This window comes from Chlamydotis macqueenii, chromosome 2, assembly GCF_036417535.1.
Source record: "Chlamydotis macqueenii isolate bChlMac1 chromosome 2, bChlMac1.mat, whole genome shotgun sequence".
Taxonomy (NCBI): Eukaryota; Metazoa; Chordata; class Aves; order Otidiformes; family Otididae; genus Chlamydotis; species Chlamydotis macqueenii.
In genome coordinates, this window is record NC_141557.1 from 136,761,628 (window position 1) to 136,785,834 (window position 24,207).

Consider the following 24,207-nt stretch of genomic DNA (forward strand, 5'->3'; position numbering starts at 1 on the left):
CACCCCAATCCTCTTCCAATAAACAACAGTATTTTGTGCACTCCAGCTTTTTCACTCCAAGGAGGAATGCTACTGATGTTTCAGAGAACTTTCCTTGCTGACAATAAGAGCTTTTCTGTGAGTTGCAATAGCTCATTGAGAGCCATTTAAAATGTACATGTAAAAACATCTTTTTGCATGTACATGGGGAAGAACAGAAACTTAGGACTGTACATATTATTTTGCACTTGTTACCATTAGATTTCATATGCCATTTTAGTACCTAGTCACTTAGTAGTGTAACTGCTTCAAGTATCTGTCATCATCTTTAATTTTGACTACTCTGAATATTTTGTGTCACTCATTAGGTTACTATTCACTCTTTTTACTATACTTATCCTCCTTCACAGCACCTGGAAGCCATCTGGTTTTGGTGATGTGCTGCTACTCTTCAAAAAGAAAACTTTAGGAATACTCTGCACTAGTGCCAACCTAAACTGGTATGTCCGTACAATGAAGAGCAAGCTCAGCCAGAGCCCAGTCCTGCATGTGTTGTTGCTACACTGACCAGCTCCAGAGCTCACTGCTGTATGTGCAACACTTTGCTAATCCTCGTGTTCTGCTCCCATTGTGTTCTGCTCCCACACCTTGAGTTAGCATGGTTGCTAGAGGTTCCTTGACGTGATCTGGGCGCTATGCTCTATCCTGCATCAACTCAACTTCATGAGAAAGCAAGTAAAGATCTGATTTTACCAAGACAGCACAAATAGTGGCCTTTGTTTGTCATTCAGACTCTGGCAGCTAATGACAGAGGGTGTTTGGCAGTATTTTTTCAATCAGGGTGAATTTAAAGTGCATCTGTTGTAGATGAGGGCTGTAGGAGCCTGTGCTGGCTGAGCGCTAAGATGCAGGGAGCAAAGGTAAGGAACAGGAGGAAGCAGAGGACTTGGCAGTGGCACAGCTGAACTGTTGGCTGCATCTGGTCAATGGTATGAATGAAGACGACTCTGGAAATAATTGGAGTACTCTTTTTTTTTTTTTTTTTTTTTTTTTTTTCCAGTGCAGAATATGAAAAGCCTTCCTGAGCAATAACAGAAGTGTAGGCAAGAAACCAGAAAATGCCACAGGCTTATTCAGGCAAAGCATACCTCACTTTGCTATTCCATAAGCAAATATGTGTATGTGTAGCTGTAACACACAGAATTGCTATGAGCAATAAGTTGGCACGGGAGAATTCTCACTGCAGAAGTGCTAGTCAAATGCTGCAAGACTGTAAAAAGGAATGGGAAAAAAATATGTTACAAAGGAAGTCACATTCACTTCTTCATATTATCCATCCTGCTTACTTAAAATGCAAGATAAGTGTAATCTTCCTTTCTAAAGGAACTAGATTTTGTGCTCACAGAAGAAATGTTTAAGAAATAAATGTTTTTCATGCAGAGTGCACGCTTTATGATTGCTCAATGCTGATTTATGTGCTGTTACTGTAAATTTGTGGGAAATGTCAAGGAGGATGTAACCATCAGGGTCAGACCAATAGTAATGTGGGAAGTGTTAACGAAGAAAACATTTTGTTTCGTGTTCCAACATGCAGCCTCTATAGAACTAAAACGGAAAGGCTGAAGCAGGCTTAGGAGGGGGATATATGAACGGTATAAAAGTGCTCTCCAGCTCTGAGAGGGGGGAAATGTCTGATGATAGAGTTCCTGAGCACAGCACACAATCAAAAAAAAGTTTGGTGCCCCGAGTCAGAATCAGGACAAATTCAAGTTCAAATTTCAGAGTGAAAGTAATTATGCGTTCTTGAAAATATGCATGCTGGTTTTTAGGCTATAGTTAACACTATGTTGACAGAAGAAAAACATCTTAAGATGACAGAGGCTCTGATTAAAGAATGTGGCATTCAGCCTCTCTGCTCTTCCAACAGACAGCAAAACATGCTGTTGCCAAAATGTTTCCTGATACACTATAACGTACATAATCACAGACTTGCAGGCATCTGGAATTGTGCAGTCTTTCCAGGCAGACTTGGAGAGCTCGCAGGGATAAATAACTGTCCTTCATAGATAAAAATAAAGCAACTCGAAGGCTGTTTATTCCAAATACGTGTCATATACCTGCTTTTAATGGTGTTTTTAAAAAGAACAGACGTTTCTGTGTAAACATGAACTGTAGAGCTGTTTCAATCTATCACAGAAAGCATTTTTTTACAAGATATTACTTTAAAAGGAAATAGGAGGAGCAGACACACGACGGAAAGATCTGGATTGGTTTTACTGTTCCTTTGGGTGACTGTGGATTGCAGTATGATGCAACTTTCCTTTCTGTTTTCAAGTTTTAGATTAGTGAGGGTGATTAGAGGGGATATCTGTGCTTGAATTCAATTGTTTCACTTTCTTGTGTGGATTAATAGCCCATTCTGATGAAGTCCTGTTATTGGGTGCCTCAGCTGAGTCCAGTGACTGAAGACTCTTGAGCTGCTGGATCGGCTCCTTCCAGGTGCCCTTTGACACTTTTGCCTTGCTATTGGCCTTGTCGTTCATGGAAAACAAAATTCCCAGGTTAGTGCTCTTGCATTCATTAACTTTTTACTCTGCCCAAAAGACTTTATTTTCTGCATGTTTACTTGTTTCGGTAGATATTGTGCTGGATACCATACTGGCTTTCCAAAAGTATTTCAGAGACAGGGCAATATATTGTTTCAGAAGACAAAGCTGAATATATTAGGTAAGTAGTTTCTTTCTCTGCTTATTTTTTGTGGTAGTTTTTTTTTTTAAAGCTTATTTAAGGAAAATAAGACCTTAACACCAGATCAGCCTCTTTTGTGTATCATGCATCATGTCACATATTATTAGAAAAGCCACAGATATATAATTCTTCAGTTAAGAAAAATAACCAAGATTATAAATATTTAACAATTAGTAGATTAAATATAAAAGAAAATATATCAAAAAAGTAAACAAAAAAACATTAAGTTGTTTGAAATTAAATAATACCTGATTTCAGTGAACTACCACTCTTTGCTAGTCTCCCCACTCTGAAAATCTGCCTGTTTTGGCAAGTTATGCCACAAAAATAAATGTCATCTTTGTGTACAGTGTCAGTAAAAAGTCTCATTGTGGCCTTCTAAGTTGACAGGAAGGAATTAGACTACATTTGTTGCACCTTAACATCTGGGAAAGTGTCGTTCTTGCTTTCAGTAACACATGGACAAAGGATTTGTGGTTTTTTTTTTCCCTCAACCTTCCTTTTGTCTTATTTTTATCACACCTTTCTAAGAGAGCAGTTGTTATTTGAGCTTCTGCCTGCTAGCGACCTCAGTTGAGGTTGTTTGAAGAAACCACATGCCAGGAGAGTCTGGGATCTTCTTGCTTGAAAGCTCTCATTGATTTTAGTGTTTATGCTACTGTAATAAAAATAGCATCTAAAGGCAAGGCTAAACCAAGCATGAGAGAAGAAGCTATTCATATTGGTGTTAACGTACCCGTCCTGGTGAAACAGATGTGTGCTTATTTAGAGCAGCAGCTAGAGAGTCACTATTCATTTACAGCAGCCTTTCTGCTGAAGGAAGCAAGCATATCACCTGCCCTCTGGTAAGTGGCTACCTTCTCTTTTTAATACCTTTCTTAGATTTCAACTACAGTAGCCTCTCTCTCAAATATCCTCTGTGATTTGCTTTGGGGTGGGCATGGAGTACTGGGGGCAGAGCAAGTCCCTCTTATGGAAAAACCAGCCTCTGACCACAGTAATGCAACTGGAGCACGTGAAGCATTAATTCACTGGATATTTTTATAAACATTAAATTTAAAAACCAAAAGGAAATCAGCTCATTTCCTACGGAGAGGGATATGTTTTCTTCACAGGACATCAAAGTGGATTTGTTGTTGTTCCATTTTTTATTATTACTGGATATTTTATTTTATGCTGTTCCTTCATAATGCATAATCTTGTTTAGTTTGCTTGATCTCTCAAACTGGAAAATGTTCAGCAGTATAATCATAGAATCATAGAATGGTTTGGGTTGGAAGGGACCTTCAAAGGTCATCTAGTCCAACCCCCCTGCAAGGAACAGGGACACCCCCGACTAGATCAGGTTGCTCAGAGCCTCATCTGCCATGAATACTCTCTTTAAGATCTGTTGATGCTCATGCTCAGCAACAGCGTTTTGAAGTTTGATCTACACATTTTTGGTCATGTTGAAAACTACTGGATCATCTTATTTCATGTTCCAATAGCTATCAATATAAATGAATATGCTTGTGGGTTTTTTTACTTTTAGTCAATCTGCTACACACAGGAAAAAAATTACCCAGTGTATATTTGGAGAAAATAAAGAGGTTGCTCGTGACGTTTAAAATTATTTCCTACACGTATATCGATTTCTAATACAAACATAATTAAAATATGCTAATTTTGGTTTTAAATGTCATCCTTAATGTTATTACTTTTCTGACTAAAACTAGAAAATATTGGGATTTATCAGTTTTGTTGCCTGATTTGACGTTGCTGTGTTCATTGATGGCATAGCAGACTTTCATTATTGAGAAATTATGTGGCAGTAGACAACAATCACCTAAAGAAAAGGCCATGAAATTATCTGAAACAATATTAAGGAGTAAATTTGATGTCCAGCATGTTCCAACATCTTTGATAGGAAATTACTTTCTAAATGCCCTCAATTTCCAAGGGAATCTGCTGAAAGGAATAATATTTGGTCCTTAAGAGAGGTTCTCTGGTTTATTTACTATTTTTTATTGAATTAATAGCTGAGAGTTTAAAAATGTCCTAACAAACAGAGGCAGCTCGGTCCCTCTGGAAGTCTATAGAGCAGTTCATAAGATGTCACACTTCCATAACCCCTGACCAAGCCTTGCTTAATCATTTGGCAAAGGTTAATTACCTCCTCAAGAAGAAGGCAGTCGCTCATGAGGCTGTAGATCCCTAAAGCATGGGAAATGTCTGAGAAAATCCTGCCTTGCCAAACCAGTCCTGCATGAACTTGTGGAAGAACTGTCTTTGATTTCAGCTTTGGTTTTCAGCTACTGTCAAGCTGTCCCTTCCTCCTTCACTTTTCTGTATGACATCTGGCAGTGGCTTGACTAAAAAATGAGCTATTGAGAATTACCTGTGTATGGTGTTATTATGTTCCTTAACTTCTCAGGCGTCGGTCTACAAGTTCCTGTCTGTTGCTCTTTGTGCATACAGCTGGGAGGTAAACATAAGATGGGGAAGGATTTAGGGCATTATGCCTATCTGTGCTCTCAAGGCTTTCTGCTTTTTCTCTGAGAGGAAAATTTTCCTCCGTTTGTTGAGCGAGCCCTTAAGGAAGAGCAGGACCTGCATGGAAATAGGGTTCTGAAGCTCTGTAGTAGAGATCACTGACAGAAGGCCCAGGCAAGTGTTTGCAGCTGCATTTAGCCTGCTCTGAGGTACATCGGCATGTTCATGCGTGTCTGAATCTCTGATTTCTAGTGAGTGATAGCTCTTTCTGCTTGTCACAGCCCATGGGGACCAAAAGAGCAGGGACCTTCCTTCATGTCAGGAAGCTTTTGTCTTGCTCTTCAGGCTTCATACTTAAGAGCTACTAAAATACCTGTACTTATATTTTTGATGCCATAAAGTTTTATTATTGCAGTAGGGTTAGCCTTTAAATACTCAATCATGCTAAAGCAGAATGCCAGAATTGAAAGAACCTTCCTTTTTTAATTACTGCATAAAATAAATATTTGTGTTCTCAGGAAGCCACTCTGAATTCCTCTCTGCTAGAGGATTCACCATAAGGATTTGTTACCTATTATAATACAGGATTTTCCAACTGAAAATGGCCACCCTTCCTGTGAGAAGTCAACTTGCTACAGCTCTGACGGTTGTCCCCAGCATGTAAGCTCTCCTAGACCTTAGTTGGTACTGGCTCTCACTTGGATTATGTGCACCCTCAAAATGGGACCTACAGAGATGCCCAAGTGACAGAGAACAGAGTCATGCCTGAACAGCTATGCTTCTAAGCTTAAGCTTTTCGGCATACCAGTTCGAGGCAAAAGCACTGGTGAAGGTCCCAGAAAGGGGAGGTGGTAGCATGAGGATGAAGTGACAGTTATGACAATAGGGCAGGACTATGTGCCAGGTTCAGTAAGAACAAAATAGCTAAAAATGGGGGAAGGGGTTATACCATGGCAACAGACATTGGGCATATTCGCAAATTGTTTTCATCACTGCCTGGATTGTAACAGCAGTAAATTCTTTACACATTCGACAAAAAAAAATTCTTCTTTTTGCTATTATACAGGAAGATCCGTACAGGAGACTATTTCCTAGATTCCACTGATTTTCTTAATAGCATGAAGACTTTGCTGAGGAGTACCGTGAGTTCTACTTCTGTCAAACCTTGTTTATTTAAGGAAGACACAGTCCTGAATACAGAAATCAATAACAACTTCAACATTTTGATCCCACTGAATGAAATCAGAGCACTGTCAAAGCTAGTGGGAATATTGCTTTTGGCTTGCGGGAGCAGGGCAGGACAAGCAGAAGCTGTTTAAAAGATTTTGTTCTCAAATTACTACTTTCTTGTAGATTTTCAGCTGATATAACTTGGGGTAACTTAACTACAGTGAAGTTACGCATCTTGCTTATAGAAACTGAATCTCTTATGCTTTGATTCTCAGGCTGTACTATTTGTGGAGTTAATTCAGGGTCTAGTTAAAAGTTTTGCTAATGTGATATCTCTCAAAGTACAAAAGTTTGAACTTTTTCTTCTTCTGATTGTTTTTCTTTCAAAATGGTTTCATCCACAGTCACTTATTTCTGAAAGAAATATTTCCCTACATGGCTTCGGTTACACATTTTTAGAGATCTTAAATAATCTTTTGTTAGCACAAGAGAAAAGAAAAAAATATGCAAAACATTGTGTTACTTAAGAAAATAATTTAATCTTTAACTTTGTGCTCTCATGAAAGCTACAGATTGTAAAAGTTCTACTAGACTCAGGTAGCATTGCCAGTTTAAATGCTCAAATTCCCTTTAGCTACTGAGTCATCCGCATTCAACATCAAAGTTCAAGTCTGATGTCATGTACTCGAGTTAGCTGTACTAGTGACAACCTACCAATTGCATTACTCTAGGGGAAAACAACTTTATCTCATTTATCAGTGAGATTTAATTTCAAGAAAACCGATAGCCATCGTTTAGCCATTGTTTTCAATCATGACTTGCATTGCTCCACACTCATATCGCCTCAGGAACAGCTGCATTTTAAATTTTGACACCCTTTGAGCTGTACTCACTTAAACATTTGTGCATTTTGGCTCAGAACCAGAGCTCTGAATGATCCACATGTTTTTTGTTTGTTTTTTTTTAAATAATCCCACATCAGGCACAAAAAGCACAAAGTGATTTTAAACCAGCTCTTCTGCCAAAGTAGTATTAATACAGAGTTCTGCCCAAATTTCTAGCATGCTGCTGTCCTGGTGGGCTCTCTGGACAGCTGCAGTCACGGGAGAGGCTTTCTGCCGAAATTTCACATAGCCGTGGAAAGCAGAAACGGAGCCAGGAGGTTCTGGAAGTATTACTTCAGTGGGTGGTGGGCTGTGTGACGTTTTTCCACTGCTTTCTTTCACATAGTGAGAAAAATAGTGTAAGTGCAAAGAAACTGGGAATGCTTATTAGGAATTTTAAGGAAGATATATGACTGGAGTATTGTATGCCTGAAATTCCTCTCCCAGACCAAGGTGACATTTCTTTATTCTAACTGGACAAAGTGAGAAGTAAGAGCCACCCATGTATGAAGAGGAGTTCAGCAAAAGATGGGAGACTCAGTAGTCACACTTGAACACCTATGGCAAGAATTGATATTTAACTTTACTCCACAATGCTCCTGGGGTTGGAGAAAGTGCCACTGGGATGAGAAAAGCATTTAATCTTTAAAGAGAATTGGACATCTTTTAATCTTTAATCCTCATCAGGCCTCATTAGTTATTTGATCAACTAGGAAACTGAGCTGCACAAAAAAAATTTGGAAAAAAACCACCTAATTGTAAATTATTCAGGGCTGCTAAAACAGACATGCTTTACAAAGGAAAGCAAACATTTTGAGAAGTTTGTGGAGGGCAAATTGTTTATTTTAAACTGGCCATTGACCCAGGTTTTAACAATATAAATTCATTATCAAATTATTTTGGCCAGTGTCACATGGAGGAGCTTTGTTCTACTTGGAGAACTTGACTTTAGCTCATAGGATTTTAAGCAAGTTTTCTTTGGAAGTGTTTTAGACTGTGTGTGGAGGGGGGCAGGGAAGGAGAAATTAATTTATTTTGAGACAGGCATAAAAAAAAAGTTATTGTTCTAAGTAAGCATCATTATGAGTCAGCAGGACCCAAGAATTGAGACAGTCACTGCAGTCCCGACAGTTACCTTTCCTTTTCCCGTCCCTGAGGACCTCAGCTCCAGAGGGGTGTGACAGTGCACAAAGCTGATTCGTTGACGCAGCTACACAGTTATGTCATTTTTCCCAGCTCCCAGCATACTTGGATCCTGCCCTGTGAGCACCGGAGTGGGAAGCTTTTATGGACATGTTTTGTTGGACTCCCTTATATGAAAGCGTTCCAGGAACAGGGTGTTCAAAACTCAACCCCTGTACATGTGAGTGGCTTTTACCAAGGAGTCAAGTGAGATTAATAACTAAACAAGCCCCATTATTCACTGCAGCAGCAATCTCATCTCTAGGAACAGTTAAAGCTCCTTGCTTTATCCTTGGTACCCTTTTCTCTTGTGTTCCTCAGCAGATAGTTTTCAGATGGATGTGACTTGATGAAACAAATAATAATGAAGTAAAGTTCTTCCTGGGATGTGGGCAATGTTTAGGGAGAGGTGGGGGATGCTCCAGCTGTATTAAAATATGTTTCCAGGGGTACAATATCTCTTTCTTTCTGTCGTAGTTCAGCCCCGATCGGGACCAGACTACGCAGTCTCTCTCTCGCTCACCCCACCCTCCGAGAGAATAGGGGGAGATGATATAAGAAAAAACGGCTCAAGGTTTGAGATAAGGACGAAGAGGAATCCTTAAAGTTACCGTCACGGGCAAAACAGACTCAACTTGGGGAAAACTATTCATTTATTTCTAAAACTAGCAGTAGAATGAGACAGGGAACAAGATAACCTCACCCCACCCCTCCCTCTTCCCGGGCTTAACATTATGTCTACTACCTTCCCTCCTGAGCGGCACAGTGGGGAAGAGGGAATGGGGGTTGCGGTCAGTTCATCACGCGTTGTTTCACACCGCTACTTCGTCATCGGGGGAAGAACTCCTCGCATTCCTCCTCTGCTCCATCGTGGGGTCCCTTCCACAGGCCACAGTCCTTCATGAAACTGCTCCGGCGTGGATCATCTCTTCCACAGAGTGCAGTCCCTCCAGAAGAGCTGCCCCAGTGGGCCCTCCATGGGCCACAGCCTCCTTCAGGCCTCCACCTGCTCTGGTGTGGGGTCCTCCATGGGCTGCAGTTGAATCTCTGCCCCTCTGTGGACCTCCATGGGCTGCAGGGGGACAACCATCTCCACCATGGTCTTCACCACAGGCTGCAGGGGAATCTTGGCCAGGAGCTGCATTACTGCCCCCCCTGGCAGACACCTCTCAGGATCCTTTTTACATCTCATTCACTTCTCATCTCCTCTCCACTTCTTGCAGCCAGGCCGGGCCGAGTTGGGCCCAGTCAGCTGCCCGGCGGGAGGCCAGTGGGTGAAGTCTGCAAGGCCCACAAGGCTCGCGCCTCCCCCTCTCTGTCCCCGTCCAGCTGCTTCACATCTTCTCCTTCTTTCTTTTTTCCTGTTTTCCCCTTCTTAAATACGTTAATCACAGAGGCGTTATCACGGGACATTCTGCTACCAATTGGCTCAGCCTTGGCCAGCAGCGGGTCCACCCTAGGCCTGGCCAAGTCCACTGAACAAAGGGGAGCAACTTCTAGCAGTTTCCTACAGAAGCTACCACCTTAGCCCCCCCCCCACCAAACAAAAGCAGAACACTTCCCTAAGATAACTTCAGTAACATAACGTAGAATTACTCCAGATAAATAATAAAAGTGAACTTGGAATTAATGAAAGCTTCAGAATCTGTAAACAAAGACAGTGGCCTCACATTTATGCATTAAAAAAAGTATAAATCGGTGACAGTTAAGAAAATCCGCTAGTCTGTGATTCTTGGACTGCAAGATAAAAACAGGCAAAATAATTGTTCTTTGTACCATTTATGCCTTGTATGCTAATTATCCATGAATCTGATGCCATGTATGTAACAAAAGCTGTTCTCTCCTCTTGTTTTCAGGTAATGATAGTTGAGGATGGCAGCCCCCTGGCGAATATGCTGCAATAAAAACTCCAGAACTAAGAATGGAAAAGCTGAAATGGACGATATGGCAGACACAAGTGAAAAAATGCAGATGAAAAAAGAAATCACGTTACTAAATGGAGTTTCTTTAATTGTAGGGAACATGATTGGCTCTGGGATATTTGTATCACCCAGAGGTGTTTTAATGTACAGTGCTTCCTATGGACTCTCTCTAGTCATCTGGGCACTTGGTGGGATGTTTTCGCTGTTCGGAGCTTTGTGTTATGCTGAATTGGGAACATCCATCGTTAAATCTGGAGCCAGTTATGCCTATATCCTGGAAGCATTTGGTGCCTTTGTTGCCTTCATCAGACTGTGGTCTTCCTTGCTAATTATCGAACCAACAACTCAGGCTGTGATAGCAATCACCTTTGCCAACTATATTGTTCAACCAATTTTTCCTCATTGTGAGCCGCCGTATGATGCAGTCAGGTTGATTGCAGCTGCCTGTATTTGTAAGTAAAGTTATGATTCCTAGAAGTTAAAAACTATAATTGTTGGTGCCTAGAGAGATTTTTGTGAATTTCTATTCTTTCTCTTTCTGTGAATATAATTATTGCTGCTCTAAAACATGATCTTAGGAACTAATAATCTTGTATTCAGATGATTTTTATTTAGGGCTGCAATTATTAGAGGAGAGAGGAGAATTACAACAATTTGGCTGGGGGAAACAATGACTACTGGTTAAAGATACATAGATCTCTGTGGATCATTGGCCTAATTTGTAGCCCACATTTGTTCCATGCCCTCTTTCCTGTATTTCTTGCAAATCATAGATGATGAACAAAAATCTGAAAATTCATACAGAATTAAAGATACTTTGCCTAATCATGGAATCATAAAATAGTTTGAATTGGAAGGGATCTTTAAAGGCCACCTAGTCCAACCCCCCTGCAAGGAGCAGGGACATCTCCAACCAGATCAGGTTGCTCAGAGCCCCGTCCAACCTGGCCTTGAATGTTTCCAGTGATGGGATATCTACCACCTCTCTGTGCAACCTGTTCCAGGGAACAAACTTTGGGGTTTTTTTTTAATACCAGAATAAAAACAAAATTCTGTCCCCATTGCACAACATTGGTATATTAATAGTAGGGACAAAACAGGTCCCGTTTCTGTAAATAGGTCTATTATTACCTTGACAGCTGACAGGCCATTCTGTCCAATGTACAGTCACATGTAATAAAAAAGTTCTGTGAGCATCTGTGGTTGGATGCTAATTTCCTTACTATATAGAAAAGTTTCTAAACAGTTTTAATTTTAAGCCTTACTAAACCCTTTTTCTTCCTTTCAAAACTGAAATGTAGATCATAGGCAGGTCAAAGAAACAGAAGGAAAGACCAACAAGACTGCTAGAGAAGAAATAGCCCATTCTGATCCATGTTTGAGAGCACTCTGGACCGCCCATGCTGCATTTGGTCTGCTGTCTTCTTCAGCAGCTGGGCTTCGCACCTGGTACCAATGCATACCGTTTCCTTTCCTCATCTACCTCTGTTTTGAATTATGGAGTTGCAAGAGAGACAAGTTGCCCATGATGCCACGTGTGCATGTGCTAGAGTGAGAGGAGATGGGCACGTGGCTCGGTCCTGGCATGTCACAGCGCTGTATCAGCTCATCGGGGCTTAACTTCTGCAACAAAACTGAATGAAAATAATATGGCAGATGGAGGAAAGGAGAATTAATTGATGCCACCCACTCTCTGCAACCACATTAGTTTGTTATTTCTATTAGATTCTATCAAAATTGAAGCTTGAGAGAACTCTGTAAGTAAGTACTTCTGTAATCTTCAGACCTGGGGTCAAAGTGTGAATGGCGTAGCTCCTAAGCCACAGGCACAGAGTAACAGCATGCTGGCCTGGCTCAATTCAGTGTCTTGTCAACCACATCCAAACTTTTTGGTGCAGAATCTGTCCTTACTCTATATGTAGATTAGAGCTCAAATCGGCAGGGAGAACTTCAGGAAAGATTTAGCACAAATAAAAGACTTAGAGAAATCTCACCTTCTGCATGTGAGCAACTCTGCCAACTTCAATAAAACTTAAAAATTATTTTAAAAGAGCAGAAGTTAGTCCTAAAATTCAAAATCTGATGTGTTTTGTCTTACCTACTATCATGAAAAGAGCAGCCTCCAAAAAACTATTGTGTAACTTTTAAATCAGATGTTTCATTCATTTTAATAAATCTAGATAGTCCTGAAATGACAAAATTTGATTCTGTTTTATTTCTTGAAAGAGGGGAAGGAAGGATGTATTTGAAGTGTGCTTTATGTGATGTAAAATATCAGTGCTCCTCTCATGCATATTCTTTTTCTCTACAGGTTCCTTAACTTTTATTAATTGTGTTAATGTGAAGTGGGGAACCCGTGTGCAAGATATTTTCACATACGCAAAAGTTATGGCTCTTATCTTGGTGATATCTGTTGGCCTTTACAAAATTGGTAAAGGTAAGAATATTTTTCATTTACGTAAATTCTTAAAAATGAACCATATATGATTTTCAACATCTGTGCAGGAAGATCACACTGCTTAAGACTTACATATGAAGTGTTATTTATTCTGGAAAAAAAAACTGTCTGCCATCGGACGATTAGAGGAATTTTACGGCTTGTTAACCAATGAGGGTTTAACATCAGTTTAGTGCTAACTAGTTTAAGTCAGCTTCAGTGTCTCTGGCACATTTGTTAAAGGCTAGCATTGCTATTTGTCCTGTGACAGGATAGGACAGCAGAAATTGCCAGATGCCTCTGTTGCATGGCTGCTCACTCCCCGCTCTCCCTGCCCTGCCCGTGGCAGAAATCGACCACAGCACCCTGCAAGGGGAGAGGATTGGGGAGGGAGGAGCTCGTCCTCTCCTTCATTGGTGAGAGGGTGTCCATGTTTCTAGAAACAAGGGAGAAGACTGTAACAGTGCAGTCCTGTGAATCACTGTGATATCATAAGATATCACAGGACAGATGAGCCGCCTTATATCAGCAGTAACTGGACTGAACTGAATATACTGAAAAGATGGAGACCAGTTTATTCCCATGCTACCCCTGATCTTTGGATATGATGATAGATTTGATTTTATTAATTTTGGCCTCTGCTACAGTGAAGTCTCTTCCAACTCTTGCTCGATGACTTAGTTACTAAGGTTTCTTCGTTTTCCTTTCCCATGAAATCCCTAAATAGCCATTGTATCTTTATTCACTTGAAGTAAAGATGGTTTCCCCTCTTCAGTTTAGGAATTGTCTTTTTCTCCTGCTGAAACTAGCTTATAAAAGCTAATGAATGTGCTTGCTTTTCCGTGGTTGCTAGCCTCCTCCTTTCTTTGGCTGCAGTTCTAATATATCAGCTGTTACGCTGTAAAGCTACACCAGACTTTGACATCTTTTTTGTTTAGCTATTATTTGTGCATGTCAGTTGTCAGGTCTAAAGAACCCTGAACAAACGAACCCAGTCCTTAGAGCAGGAACATGAAGATGCAGAGGAAAAGCATTGCTTAAGGGCCACAGTTACATGAATGAGTAGTTCCCCTCATAAATCAAGCTGCTGCAGTTTTTAAAAAGTGAGTCCACAATGTTACGCATACAGCAGCTTTGCCCTGTCCCCACAGTCACAAATTTACCCGTGATTTCAAATTAACTCCTTCAAAACTCCCAGCCCGCCCACTGCCGTGCAGGTGTCATGATGTGGTTTGGCCGAGGGGCCATTCCCTCTGCTCATGCATCCACATAACCCACACCAGGGCCTTTGTGTTGCTCCGTGAGGTCAGGGAGGGTGAAGGCGGAGAGGAAACGTTATTGTGAGGAACACAAAATGCTGAAGGCTTTTAGGGGTAGTAAAGGTCTCGTCTCTGTTTAAGCAGGAGCGAGAGCTTAAGTACAGAAAGGACTGGGAGAAGGAATAAGGTAGACTTTTGGAGGAAGCTGTGATCGGGCCAGTGCAGTCTTTTAAACTCAGCAGCTGTTTTAACGGAAAGAAAGGTTACAACATTTTAGCCCTGCTGTATTCCCTCTGATGTGCTCAGATACACCTCTCTTGCATTAAAACACTGTGACTATCTGATTTTGAATGTGAACTGTCTTTAGTAAAAAAAAAAAAAAAAAAAAGCTTTTCTTGGTCCTTTGAATTTTTGGGTTGTTTTTTTTTTTTCCTTCCAAATATTTTCTTCCCTAAAGTGCGTGTAGATCTCGTAGCTTTCTTGTTTCAAACAGTCTCCTGGTAGTTACTGCTCTTCAAAGACTGAATTGCTTTTGTGGTATCTATAAACCCCTTAGTTTAACCACAGGGTGAAGTTGTTTCATTTTATAACAAAGACTTTACTTTCTTCCCCAATAGAGGTTTCAGCATGTTTCTGTCTTCCTTAGTACTTAACCCACTTCCATTTATATTAGATAGTTGACTTCCCTTCTGCAAACTCAGTCAGGCCTTTCTTCCCCTTTCCGGAATTGCAGTGAAGGCTCATGTGGTTTTATTCACATTTCATCTATTTTGGAGGATTCTGCAGGTTGTCTTCTCAACCAGCTGAGCTAAACTAGAGAAGAATTTTGAAAGGAAAGATTTTCAAGTCTCCTCTCTTAATTTTGGGGAACACCTTTGTGGGGCAGAGCTTCCCACTGAGAACCCTGTCTCCAGGAGTTCCCCCTCCATTGGCCAGTAATTCATCTGGTGAAAATGAAAGCACAGATATGCGGAAGAAATAAGAGAGAGATTCAGGAACAGAAATAGAGTTTCAGAGCTACCTCTGCCTGGCTGACAGGGTATAGCATGACCTCAGTACAGCTTACTCCTTCGGTAGGCTAGATGACGATGTCAGGAGATGAGGACACTGTGAATTCTGGTAAAAATATCCAAATAACAAACACAGGAACATGTCTTCTGCTGTCTCCCTGTACAAGTGTAGCTGTCTGAACGTCTGACTAAAATCTTCGTATTTGTCAAGTGAAAATATAAGCTCTGCACTTTTAGAAATAGTAATGAAAACCGGATTCAGTGGGGGTTTATTTCCTTTTGGTTAGCTGAGACTTTTAGCATAGCATCCTTCTATGTCATAATGCTTGAAACATAACAGGCAATTGGTACCTGCCGTTTGTACAGGAGAAACGGAAAACATGAGAACTCCGTTCAAGGGCTCATCAACAAACCCAGGGATGATCGCGCTGGCTCTCTACTCTGCCCTCTTCTCCTACTCAGGATGGGACACGCTCAACTACGTCACCGAGGAAATGCAGAATCCCGAAAGGTAAACCCATGCTTTTCTGTTGAACCAGTGCGGAGTGTCCTGGTAAAACACACAATGGCAGGACAAGCAGCTCTGTATTTGTTTCTGATTAAAAACTAGTCAAACTGTTTTCTCTGCAAAAACCTTCTTTTCAAAAGAAGGAGTAAGTATGAGAACTTCTAGAGTTACTTACACTAGAGTGCACCCTCAGCAAGTTCACCAACAACACAAAGCTGTGTAGTGCGATCGACACACCTGAGGGAAGGGATGCCATCCAGAGGGACCTGAACAGGCTGGAGACGTGGGCCCGTGCAAACCTCATGAAGTTCAACAAGGCCAGATGTAAGGTCCTGTGCATGGGTGGGGGCAATCCCAGGCACAAATACAGGCTGGGTGGAGAACGGATCGAGACTAGCCCTGAGGAGAAGGACTTAGGAGTGCTGGCGGATGAGAAGCTCAACGTGAGCCAGAAGTGTACTCTTGTGGCCCAGAAAGCCAACCGCATCCTGGGCTTAAGCAGCACGGCCAGTAGATGGAGGGAGATGATTCTCCCCCTCTGCTCCGCTCTCATGAGACCCCACCTGGAGTACCATGTGCAGTTCTGGGGCCCTCAACATAAGAAGGACCAGAGCGAGTCCAGAGGAGGGCCACAAAGATGATCAGAGGGCTGGAGCACCTCTCCTATGAGGACAGGTTGAGAGAGTTGGGGCTGTTCAGCCTGGAGAAGAGAAGACTCCGGGGAGACCTTATAGCAGCCTTCCAGTACATAAAGGGGGCCTATAGGAAAGACAAGGAGAAACTCTTCAGTAGGGCCTGTTGTGACAGGATAAGTGGTAATGGTTTTAAAACAGAAGGAGGTAGACTCAGACTTGATATAAGGAAGAAATGTTTTACAATGAGGGTGATGGAACACTGGCACAGGTTACCCAGAGAGGTGGTGGATGCCCCATCTCTGGAAAAATTCAAGGCCAGACTGGATGGGGCTCTGAGCAACCTGATCTGGTTGCAGATGTCCCTGCTCCTTGCAGGGAGGTTGGACTAGATGACCTTTAACGGTCCCTTCCAACCTTAGCCATTGTATGATTCTGTGATTATTGTCGTCACTCACCAATTGTATCACAGTAATCAATCAATTGTCTGCATATATGCATATATGTATTTTACACCTTACACGTAGAATTTTTAAAGGAGGAGAACAAATCCCTGCTGAAAGCAGGTAAAAGTGTGGGTCCATCTAGCCCTCTAAAATTCCCTACTTCTTTTCCCTCAGACAGTACAATTATTTTATTTTTCCAGGACTGGTTTTGCCACCAGTAGACTAAGATTGTATCAGGTTTATGACTGTTTTATCATGCGATCTTCAGCACTGCTGTTTATGGTCAAGATGTTTCATTTTTCTAAAGATGGAAGGTAAAGTTAAAAAGTCTACAATAGCACTGGAAATACCATCTCCTCCACTCTGTAGGATGTCAGCCGCGTGGAAGTGGTGTGCCTCATCTACTCAGACTGATACAGTCCACCTTTCCTTGGGGCATGCTTAGGTTATGAGTCGAGAAAAAATGCTATGATCAAGAAAACACCTAAGTGTGCATTTAAATCTCATTGCTTGAGTGTTCTCTTAAATTGCTTCATAGACAAGACAGTGTATAAAATTTACTGATATAAATGTACATTTTTTTTCTCTAAAACTTGTGACAGACCCACAAGCAGCCAACTAAGCCGCTTGTGAAATTGTTCTACACATGGCTGCACGTTATTTTGCAGCCTCACAATTACAAAATGATGGATTACAAAAAGTCATGGAGGTATCCATTCACAAATGTTTGAATTTGGGAACAATCTTCTACTTAAGTATTCCTTATTTAAAGAACATGAAATAATTTTGCCATTTTCCTTTTGCAGGAATCTACCTATTTCTATTGCAATCTCAATGCCTATTGTAACAGTTATTTACTTGTTGACTAATATAGCGTACTACATAGTGTTGGACATGTCAGCTCTCCTCACAAGTGATGCAGTGGCTGTGGTAAGTTGTATCAAATAACTAAAACAAAAGTTTCTGTATGGATGACATTGCAGAAAAATCTCAGGTTGCATACTTCTTGGCAAAACAACTGAAATATTTCCATGCTGAATGTTATTGCTTTGTTTTAAACTTTGTTTTCATGTAAGAGTGCCAGTATATAAGAAAGTGCATATAAAGAATATAACCAAGAAATCTGCTGTTGTAAAATCCTCTTATATACTCCGTGAATCCTTCTCCTAACAGTACTTCATTGTAGAAGATGCTTTTGCCAGGGCCAGACAGAAAAAGAGCTATGGAAAGACTGGGTGGCTTAAGAACCAGCCAGTGTGTGATGTTTAATGCTGCAGGATCACAGCAATATTTTCAACATAAAAATGTACAGTCAAATACTTTTTAAAACCTTATGAATATTTTATACAAAAGTACAATTATAACTCATGGATTACTACAGTAGGGATTTGACAGAATACATTAAAGCCAATACATCTTCTTCTGTTATTTCAATGACTTCATCTAGGCTTAGAAATTTTTTTTAAATCTTTTTTTAATGTATCTGCCATTTTTATTTTGATAGTGATGAGTTTTTCCAAATTGTAATTTCCCAAGTCATTATAGGGTATCATAAGAAAGCATGGGCTATAACACTATGTTTGGGCTGTTGTGTTTTTGTGAGAGTTTCTCAGGATTGTCCATATGCTTAATATAACGGGCCTCACTATTATTTTCTTTTTATGTTACAGACGTTTGGTGGTGAAACCCTTAGTTATGCTAAGTGGATAATTCCTGTAGCAGTGGCCATGTCTTGCTATAGTGGCTTAAACTCATCAATAATTGCAGCATCTAGGTATAAAATATAAGATTTATTTTAAATAATTGAAAAGTAATCATTTATTATTTGAAGGTGTTCCTGCACACTGCAGGGCAGTTGGACTAGATGACCAAACCATTCTATGATTCTTTGATTAGGAATCTGCACTGAAAAATGTGATACAGTTAATTTTTGCCATGTTAAGTTGTTCATTTACAAGGGAAGGATTGTTATGATCTGACGTGTTTTCTCATGATCAGCACCAACTGATAAACTAAAGCCACTTGAGAGCAGCGTTTACAATACAGTAATAAAAGAATGACCGCTGCCTTTGTCAGAAAGCAACAATCTATTCCTCAGCTCACTGTCTGGTTGAATTTTCTTATTCTTTTTTTCAGGCTTTTTTATGTTGGAGCCAGGGAAGGACACCTCCCTGTCAGTTTGAGCTTGATTCATATAAAGTGCTTCACACCAGTCCCTGCTCTTCTCTTCAATGTAAGTGACAGCCTGGCCCCATGCCTGCCCGGGGCAGCCGGGGACTCGGACCCAGGGACTACAACACCTTGCCTCTCCCTGGTGATTCTCCCAAGGCTTCTCCTGCACTGGAGACATCGTCCTCAAATGCTCACAATTTCTAAAACTCTTTGAGGGTGGTGGTGGTATTTTGTCTGGTGTGTTTTTTCAGTGGAAAGAAAATGGCTTGGTTCACATTCATATGCTCTCTGAACAAGATTAGTGAGGAGTAAGTACAATAGCATTAGTTAGGAGACAGAGAATGGCTAAATATGTAACAGTATAGGCAGGAGTTGTTACGTCTTTATGTGAGTTTTCAGAGTGTCACTGGAGAAGTATATGGCAGGAATGTCTCTCAGACTGCAGTAGGCTGATTTTCTAGGACTCTAGTTATAACAGGAGTGACAAAGCACTTAAATTCCTACCGTTGGATGCCTACAGCCATATTGAATTTTTCCTGCTGTCACTATACAAATGAATCCTGTGACACAAAATTGAGGAACCATAAGGTACAGAATTAGTGCAAATGATTTTAATAAATAATCCATAAATCTAATAGATTAAACTAAGAAGGATGATATGCACAGAGAAGGTGGAATCATTCAAAAGCACTTCACTGCTGTTTATTTGAGCGTGTATTTTGTTTGGTGTCTTCCATTGCCCTTTGTTACATATGATTTATGAACAGATTATCATACTGGTCCTGTTTGACATCAAATAATTTACTAAAAATTATAATCTCATTATGAATACCCTTCTCAGAGGGATTCTTTTTGCACCAGTAAGATGAGCTATACTCCCTTAATACACCACCATTTATATTTTTCACTGTGGAATTTTTTTCTGCTCATCTGTTAAAACAGACATTAAATTCCTGGTATTTTAGGTGTTTCCACGCAGGCAGTACAGCTTACCTGCATACCACAGAATTTACTCTAGTGATCACAACTTCTGAGTGGACTGTGAGAGCCTCCACCAGTGAAACTAAATTAAAGGTTTGCTTTCAAACTTAAGCCAATCAGAACTGTAGAGTAAGCTGCTGCCTACAGAAAGCTTCTTAGCTTCTCCGTCGCGCAGCAGGGTCTGGGGCTTCTCATCTGGCCTTCTTAGGAGGGTTTCCTGCTGGTGCTCAAACGTAACTTCACTAACGTGACACCTCTTCAGCCGAATGTGTCGATCTCACTGCTATATTTAAGGAACAGATACCAGCATATTTGCAGATTTCTCAGAGCTTTAAGTACATCCTTCTTGCAAGGACCTGATCTCCTAAGGCCAGCCAAATATGTTGGAAACAGGCCATTTTATAACTTTACTGTGTCTTCATTTTATAAGACATATCTTTATTTTTACATTTAAAAGTCTTTGTTTTTATTACCTCTAGGGCTTAATGACTTTGCTTTATCTCTTTGTGGAAGATGTTTTCCTCCTCATTAATTACTACTGCTTCAACTACTGGCTCTTCGTGGGTCTCTCGATTGCAGGACTAATATATTTGAGATATACTCAGCCGCATAGACCACGGCCTATTAAAGTAAGTGAACAAGAGAGGAAACCAGCACTAAAAGCCAACTGGTACACATCTTTATGTGATCCTTATCACAACCATAACATTATCAGTTATTTTATAGGATTTCTACAGCTGATAAATAGCCTTTCAACATAAAAGATAAGAAATGAAGGAGCAAAACCCCTTTGAGTTTCCACAAGAACAACTGTTCTGATACTTTTGCTGTGAGATTGAAATAATATTTACCATTTATTTTTCCTTTAATTAAACCTTATAACTATCTTTAATTCAAAAGGAATAAGGAATAAATAAATGCCTGGGTTTCTTAGCCCATCCTGGAACAACCCTCTTTTGTATTGTTCACAGTGGACCTCAGTAGAGCTAGTGATGGGGGCTCCAGAGAAGTTCACACTCTGATCAAACTTACATGACTTAACAAATGCAGCAAAATCCCTCCAAAGCACATAAATGCCCCAAATTCTGCTCGTGCAGAAGATCAAAAGGTTAAATAATCAAATATATTTTGAGTGTTCCTTCCCACTGCATAGTGGTCATACACGGTAAAATGCATGCTTAATGACTGATTGCAGAAGAGCATCTGGCTATCAGTCAGGAGAGGGAAAGTGCATAGAAATCAAGCGTGCGTAAAACTTTTTTCTAGTTTTAATCCAGTGATTGTCTGGGAAGCAGAGACAGAAAAGCTCATTGCTACAGCCAGTGAAAAATATTTTAATGAAAACTAAATCCATAAAGAAGTTATTGCAACTTTCCTTATTTGTGATACGGTATTTGTTAAGTGCCCAGGAAAAATGATTGTACAACAGTCTGTTAGTTCTGTAGCATCAACACAGTAACTGAAAGTCTAGCTGAGTTAGTTCCCAATCAAACTTACAATTAAAAATTTTCAATTGAAGTTAAGAGGGAAAACTAGCCATTGCTGCTCAGTTTTAAAGTACTGCTTCCAAAGATTGATCTCTTACTAATGGGGAAAGGAATTGAGCTTGTGCAGGCCTGAAAACAACAAAATGGTCAAATACTCAGGTGTGTACCAGATAAGAAGTTCTCAGCAGCATAGACAGAAGCTAGCAAATTGTACTGAATCTAGGCAGTCAAAAGTTAGTAGTTATCGAGTCAACAGCTATCTTTTTGTTATTGACTTGTCTAACTTCATCTGCAAATCTTGACAATATAATATTTACTGTATCTTTTAATAAATGTTGGCATTTTTTTTGTCTCCACAGCTTAACCTATTCTTCCCTATAGTATACTGTTTATGTTCCCTTTTCCTGGTCATAGTTCCTCTCTACAGTGACACAGTCAATTCCCTTATTGGCATTGGTATTGCCCTCTCAGGCATTCCTGCATATTATTTGGGAGTCTATCTGCCAGTTGACAAACGACCTAAATGGCTACAGTGGCTCTCTGGTAAGCAACATCGTCTTGTCCTAGTCAGTGTGTCAAAATTTTGAATGCTTGGTCAGAAAACAGAAAGAATAATTTTTCCTAGAACCCTTTTTCCTTATGAAATTTTACTTTGCTGTATACGGCATGTCTGAGATCATTTGCTTCATCACATGGTCCTGAAAACAAAGCCATGCTGTATAAAACTATACAAAACAGTCCAATATGTGGATATATATGGTCATCTAATATTTGTGGTGTTGAGCTATTTAAAGATGTTGGCTCAATAAAAGCCATGCAGGATTTTGAAGACTAAATGCGTGCAGTTTGATACTCTGGAAGGCAGAAATACCAGGACACCATTGCTTCACTTTCTGCCCAAGAAGTGGAACATCTGAGTCAGAAAAGTCCAGGAATTTTCATAAATTATGAAATAATGATTTCTTGACCTGAAGAGTAGTTTCCACTGCTCAAATTCAAGCAGTCTTGAAAAGCACAACTTTAATGCATTTATTCAGTTTGAACTTAGCTATCAATATGACAATTCAATGAAAATGTTGATGAAACTCTGATTGAACAAGACATTTTACTTAATTTTTGCCTTTTGCCTTTAGCTATTTATAAAATGTACATAATCCAATTGATTAAGGCTTTTTAAGATTTTCCTAATATCTGTGTAGTGCTTTCAAATCCTCAAAATCCATATATTTCTCTAAGAGATATATAACTTTGTCTTATGCATTTTTGCTATGTATTACAGCTACAACAACAAAATATGTTCAGATGCTCTTCTACTGTGCTCTGTCAGACCTGGACATAGACATGGAACATATAGCAGCTAAGAGTAAATAGAGTTGCCTTGATATTGAGAGTTGCACCTTGATATTTTCTACCTGGAGCAATTTTTATCCTCTGAAGTTCACCCCACGTGTTCAGTTATGCTAAAACACTAGCCACAGTACTGTGCGTCAGTTTGATGTCTGTTAATTTGTGCTTGTTTTATAAACCACTCTGCTTTACAGGATTAAAAAAAAAAATCTGCTTGTTACTAATGAGTTATCGTGTAACACTTTGAAACTATAAAGCACTGTATGAACAAACATTTATTACCAGATAAGTGCTACATATTAAATTAATTGCAAAATTGTAAAAAAAAAAAAAGTATTAGATCTAGTCACAATCCTAAGAAATAAATTGATAAATGTAACAAAAGATAGACCAGATATTTGCAAGATTCAAAGCCTAAGTTGGGAAGCAGAAGCCACAGTGTACTTCTAAAAATATAACTATTCTTAGCCAAAGTAAAAAATATATATTTCAAACTAGTAGACATGCTTTGAGTCAATGTAGTATTAGTGTTAAACTATTCTAATGCATAATTCCCAGCATACATATTGTACCAAAAGGAGAAACCCAAAGTTTTCGGTCAGTTAAATTCTGTTAGAAATTCTCATTTGATGATATTCTACATTCAGTACTCTTTTTCAGAAGAGATATTTTCAATAAACAAATTATACCATTGTAACTGAAGTACTTTTGCTTTCCAGCAGAAAAACCTGCCATGGAGCACTGTAAGGGACTGAGTCATGTCCCAGCTAGACTATATTCAGGGAAACCACTTCGCCTTTTCATAGTGTCCATTGCTTGCCTAGAAGTATCAAAGGTGAGACCCCATGAATGGTACTGTTTTTTCACAATTGAAGTTATTTAAGGAATTCATGAGGAGAAATTAAAACTATTGATGTTTACAGAATCCCTTGAGTCCCTGCCCAGCCTTTCAGGCCTCGCCAGTTCCTGCTGGCGAAGTGACCTGCAGGTCTCCTACTGAGCCTCCAGCACTGGCTGCCAGGTCTTCACGTCACAGAGGTGGTGTCTGTGCACCCAGCATGATGCCGTGAAAGAAAAGGGCAGTTAAGAACTAGAATCGTTCTCTTGAACATGAAGTTTTTTCAGTGTGGCACATGGGAATGTGCAACTAATCCTAGTTCTTAATCTCTTGAAATGGAAGAGACAATAACTGTCATTAAAAAAAAAAGCCATCAGCCTTGCAACCTAGACCATAAAAACAGCTGCTCCAGCTCTAACATGGCTTGTTGCTATGTAGTTCTGTTTGTTATCCTTGTTGGCAAGTCATACTTCCTTTCTGTAATTATATTTGAATATAACATATATTGTTTCTAATTTGAGTTTTATCATTCCTACTCAATTAACTCAAATTAAGGTAATTTATTCTTATTCAAGTCCCTGTAGCTTCTAGCATTATTGTCTTTTATTGATGTCTGCCAGAGAAAAAGCAATGGAATAGGGAAGAAGGCAATCGTTGCTACTTAAACCTCTCTTCATTCCCTCCCCATACTGTAAGGTCATTTGCAGGATTGTAATTTCGTGCATCTCCAACA

At 39.9% G+C, this 24,207-nt stretch overlaps 1 protein-coding gene across 2 annotated transcripts; it reads left to right on the top strand.

Moving 5' to 3' along the window:
• The first annotated feature begins 2,319 nt into the window (after positions 1–2,319).
• LOC104481414 (Y+L amino acid transporter 2) lies at positions 2,320–23,994 on the top strand. 2 transcript variants are annotated; one of them, XM_086740994.1, is made up of 10 exons: positions 2,320–2,706; positions 10,292–10,809; positions 12,669–12,794; positions 15,430–15,574; positions 17,456–17,579; positions 18,320–18,423; positions 18,786–18,882; positions 20,282–20,431; positions 21,649–21,832; positions 22,569–23,994. In XM_086740994.1, exons 2-10 carry the CDS (start codon positions 10,308–10,310, stop codon positions 22,658–22,660), a joined length of 1,524 nt encoding a protein of 507 aa, XP_086597120.1. In that variant the 5' UTR covers positions 2,320–2,706; positions 10,292–10,307; the 3' UTR covers positions 22,661–23,994. The 2 variants fall into 2 exon arrangements, with proteins under 2 accessions (XP_086597120.1, XP_086597119.1); XM_086740993.1 differs by having other exon boundaries at positions 2,320–2,540.
• Positions 23,995–24,207: the final 213 nt, after the last annotated feature.

What these genes read in the sequence shown, in the direction of transcription:
- LOC104481414 (XM_086740994.1), top strand. Translation starts at nt 10,308, where the DNA reads ATGGCAGCCCCCTGGCGAATATGCTGCAATAAAAACTCCAGAACTAAG. An exon ending in GAAATGCAGAATCCCGAAAG is followed by an intron (nt 15,575 to 17,455) that starts GTAAACCCATGC and finishes TTCCTTTTGCAG; the next exon opens with GAATCTACCTATTTCTATTG. An exon ending in TCCCTGCTCTTCTCTTCAAT is followed by an intron (nt 18,883 to 20,281) that starts GTAAGTGACAGC and finishes TATTACCTCTAG; the next exon opens with GGCTTAATGACTTTGCTTTA.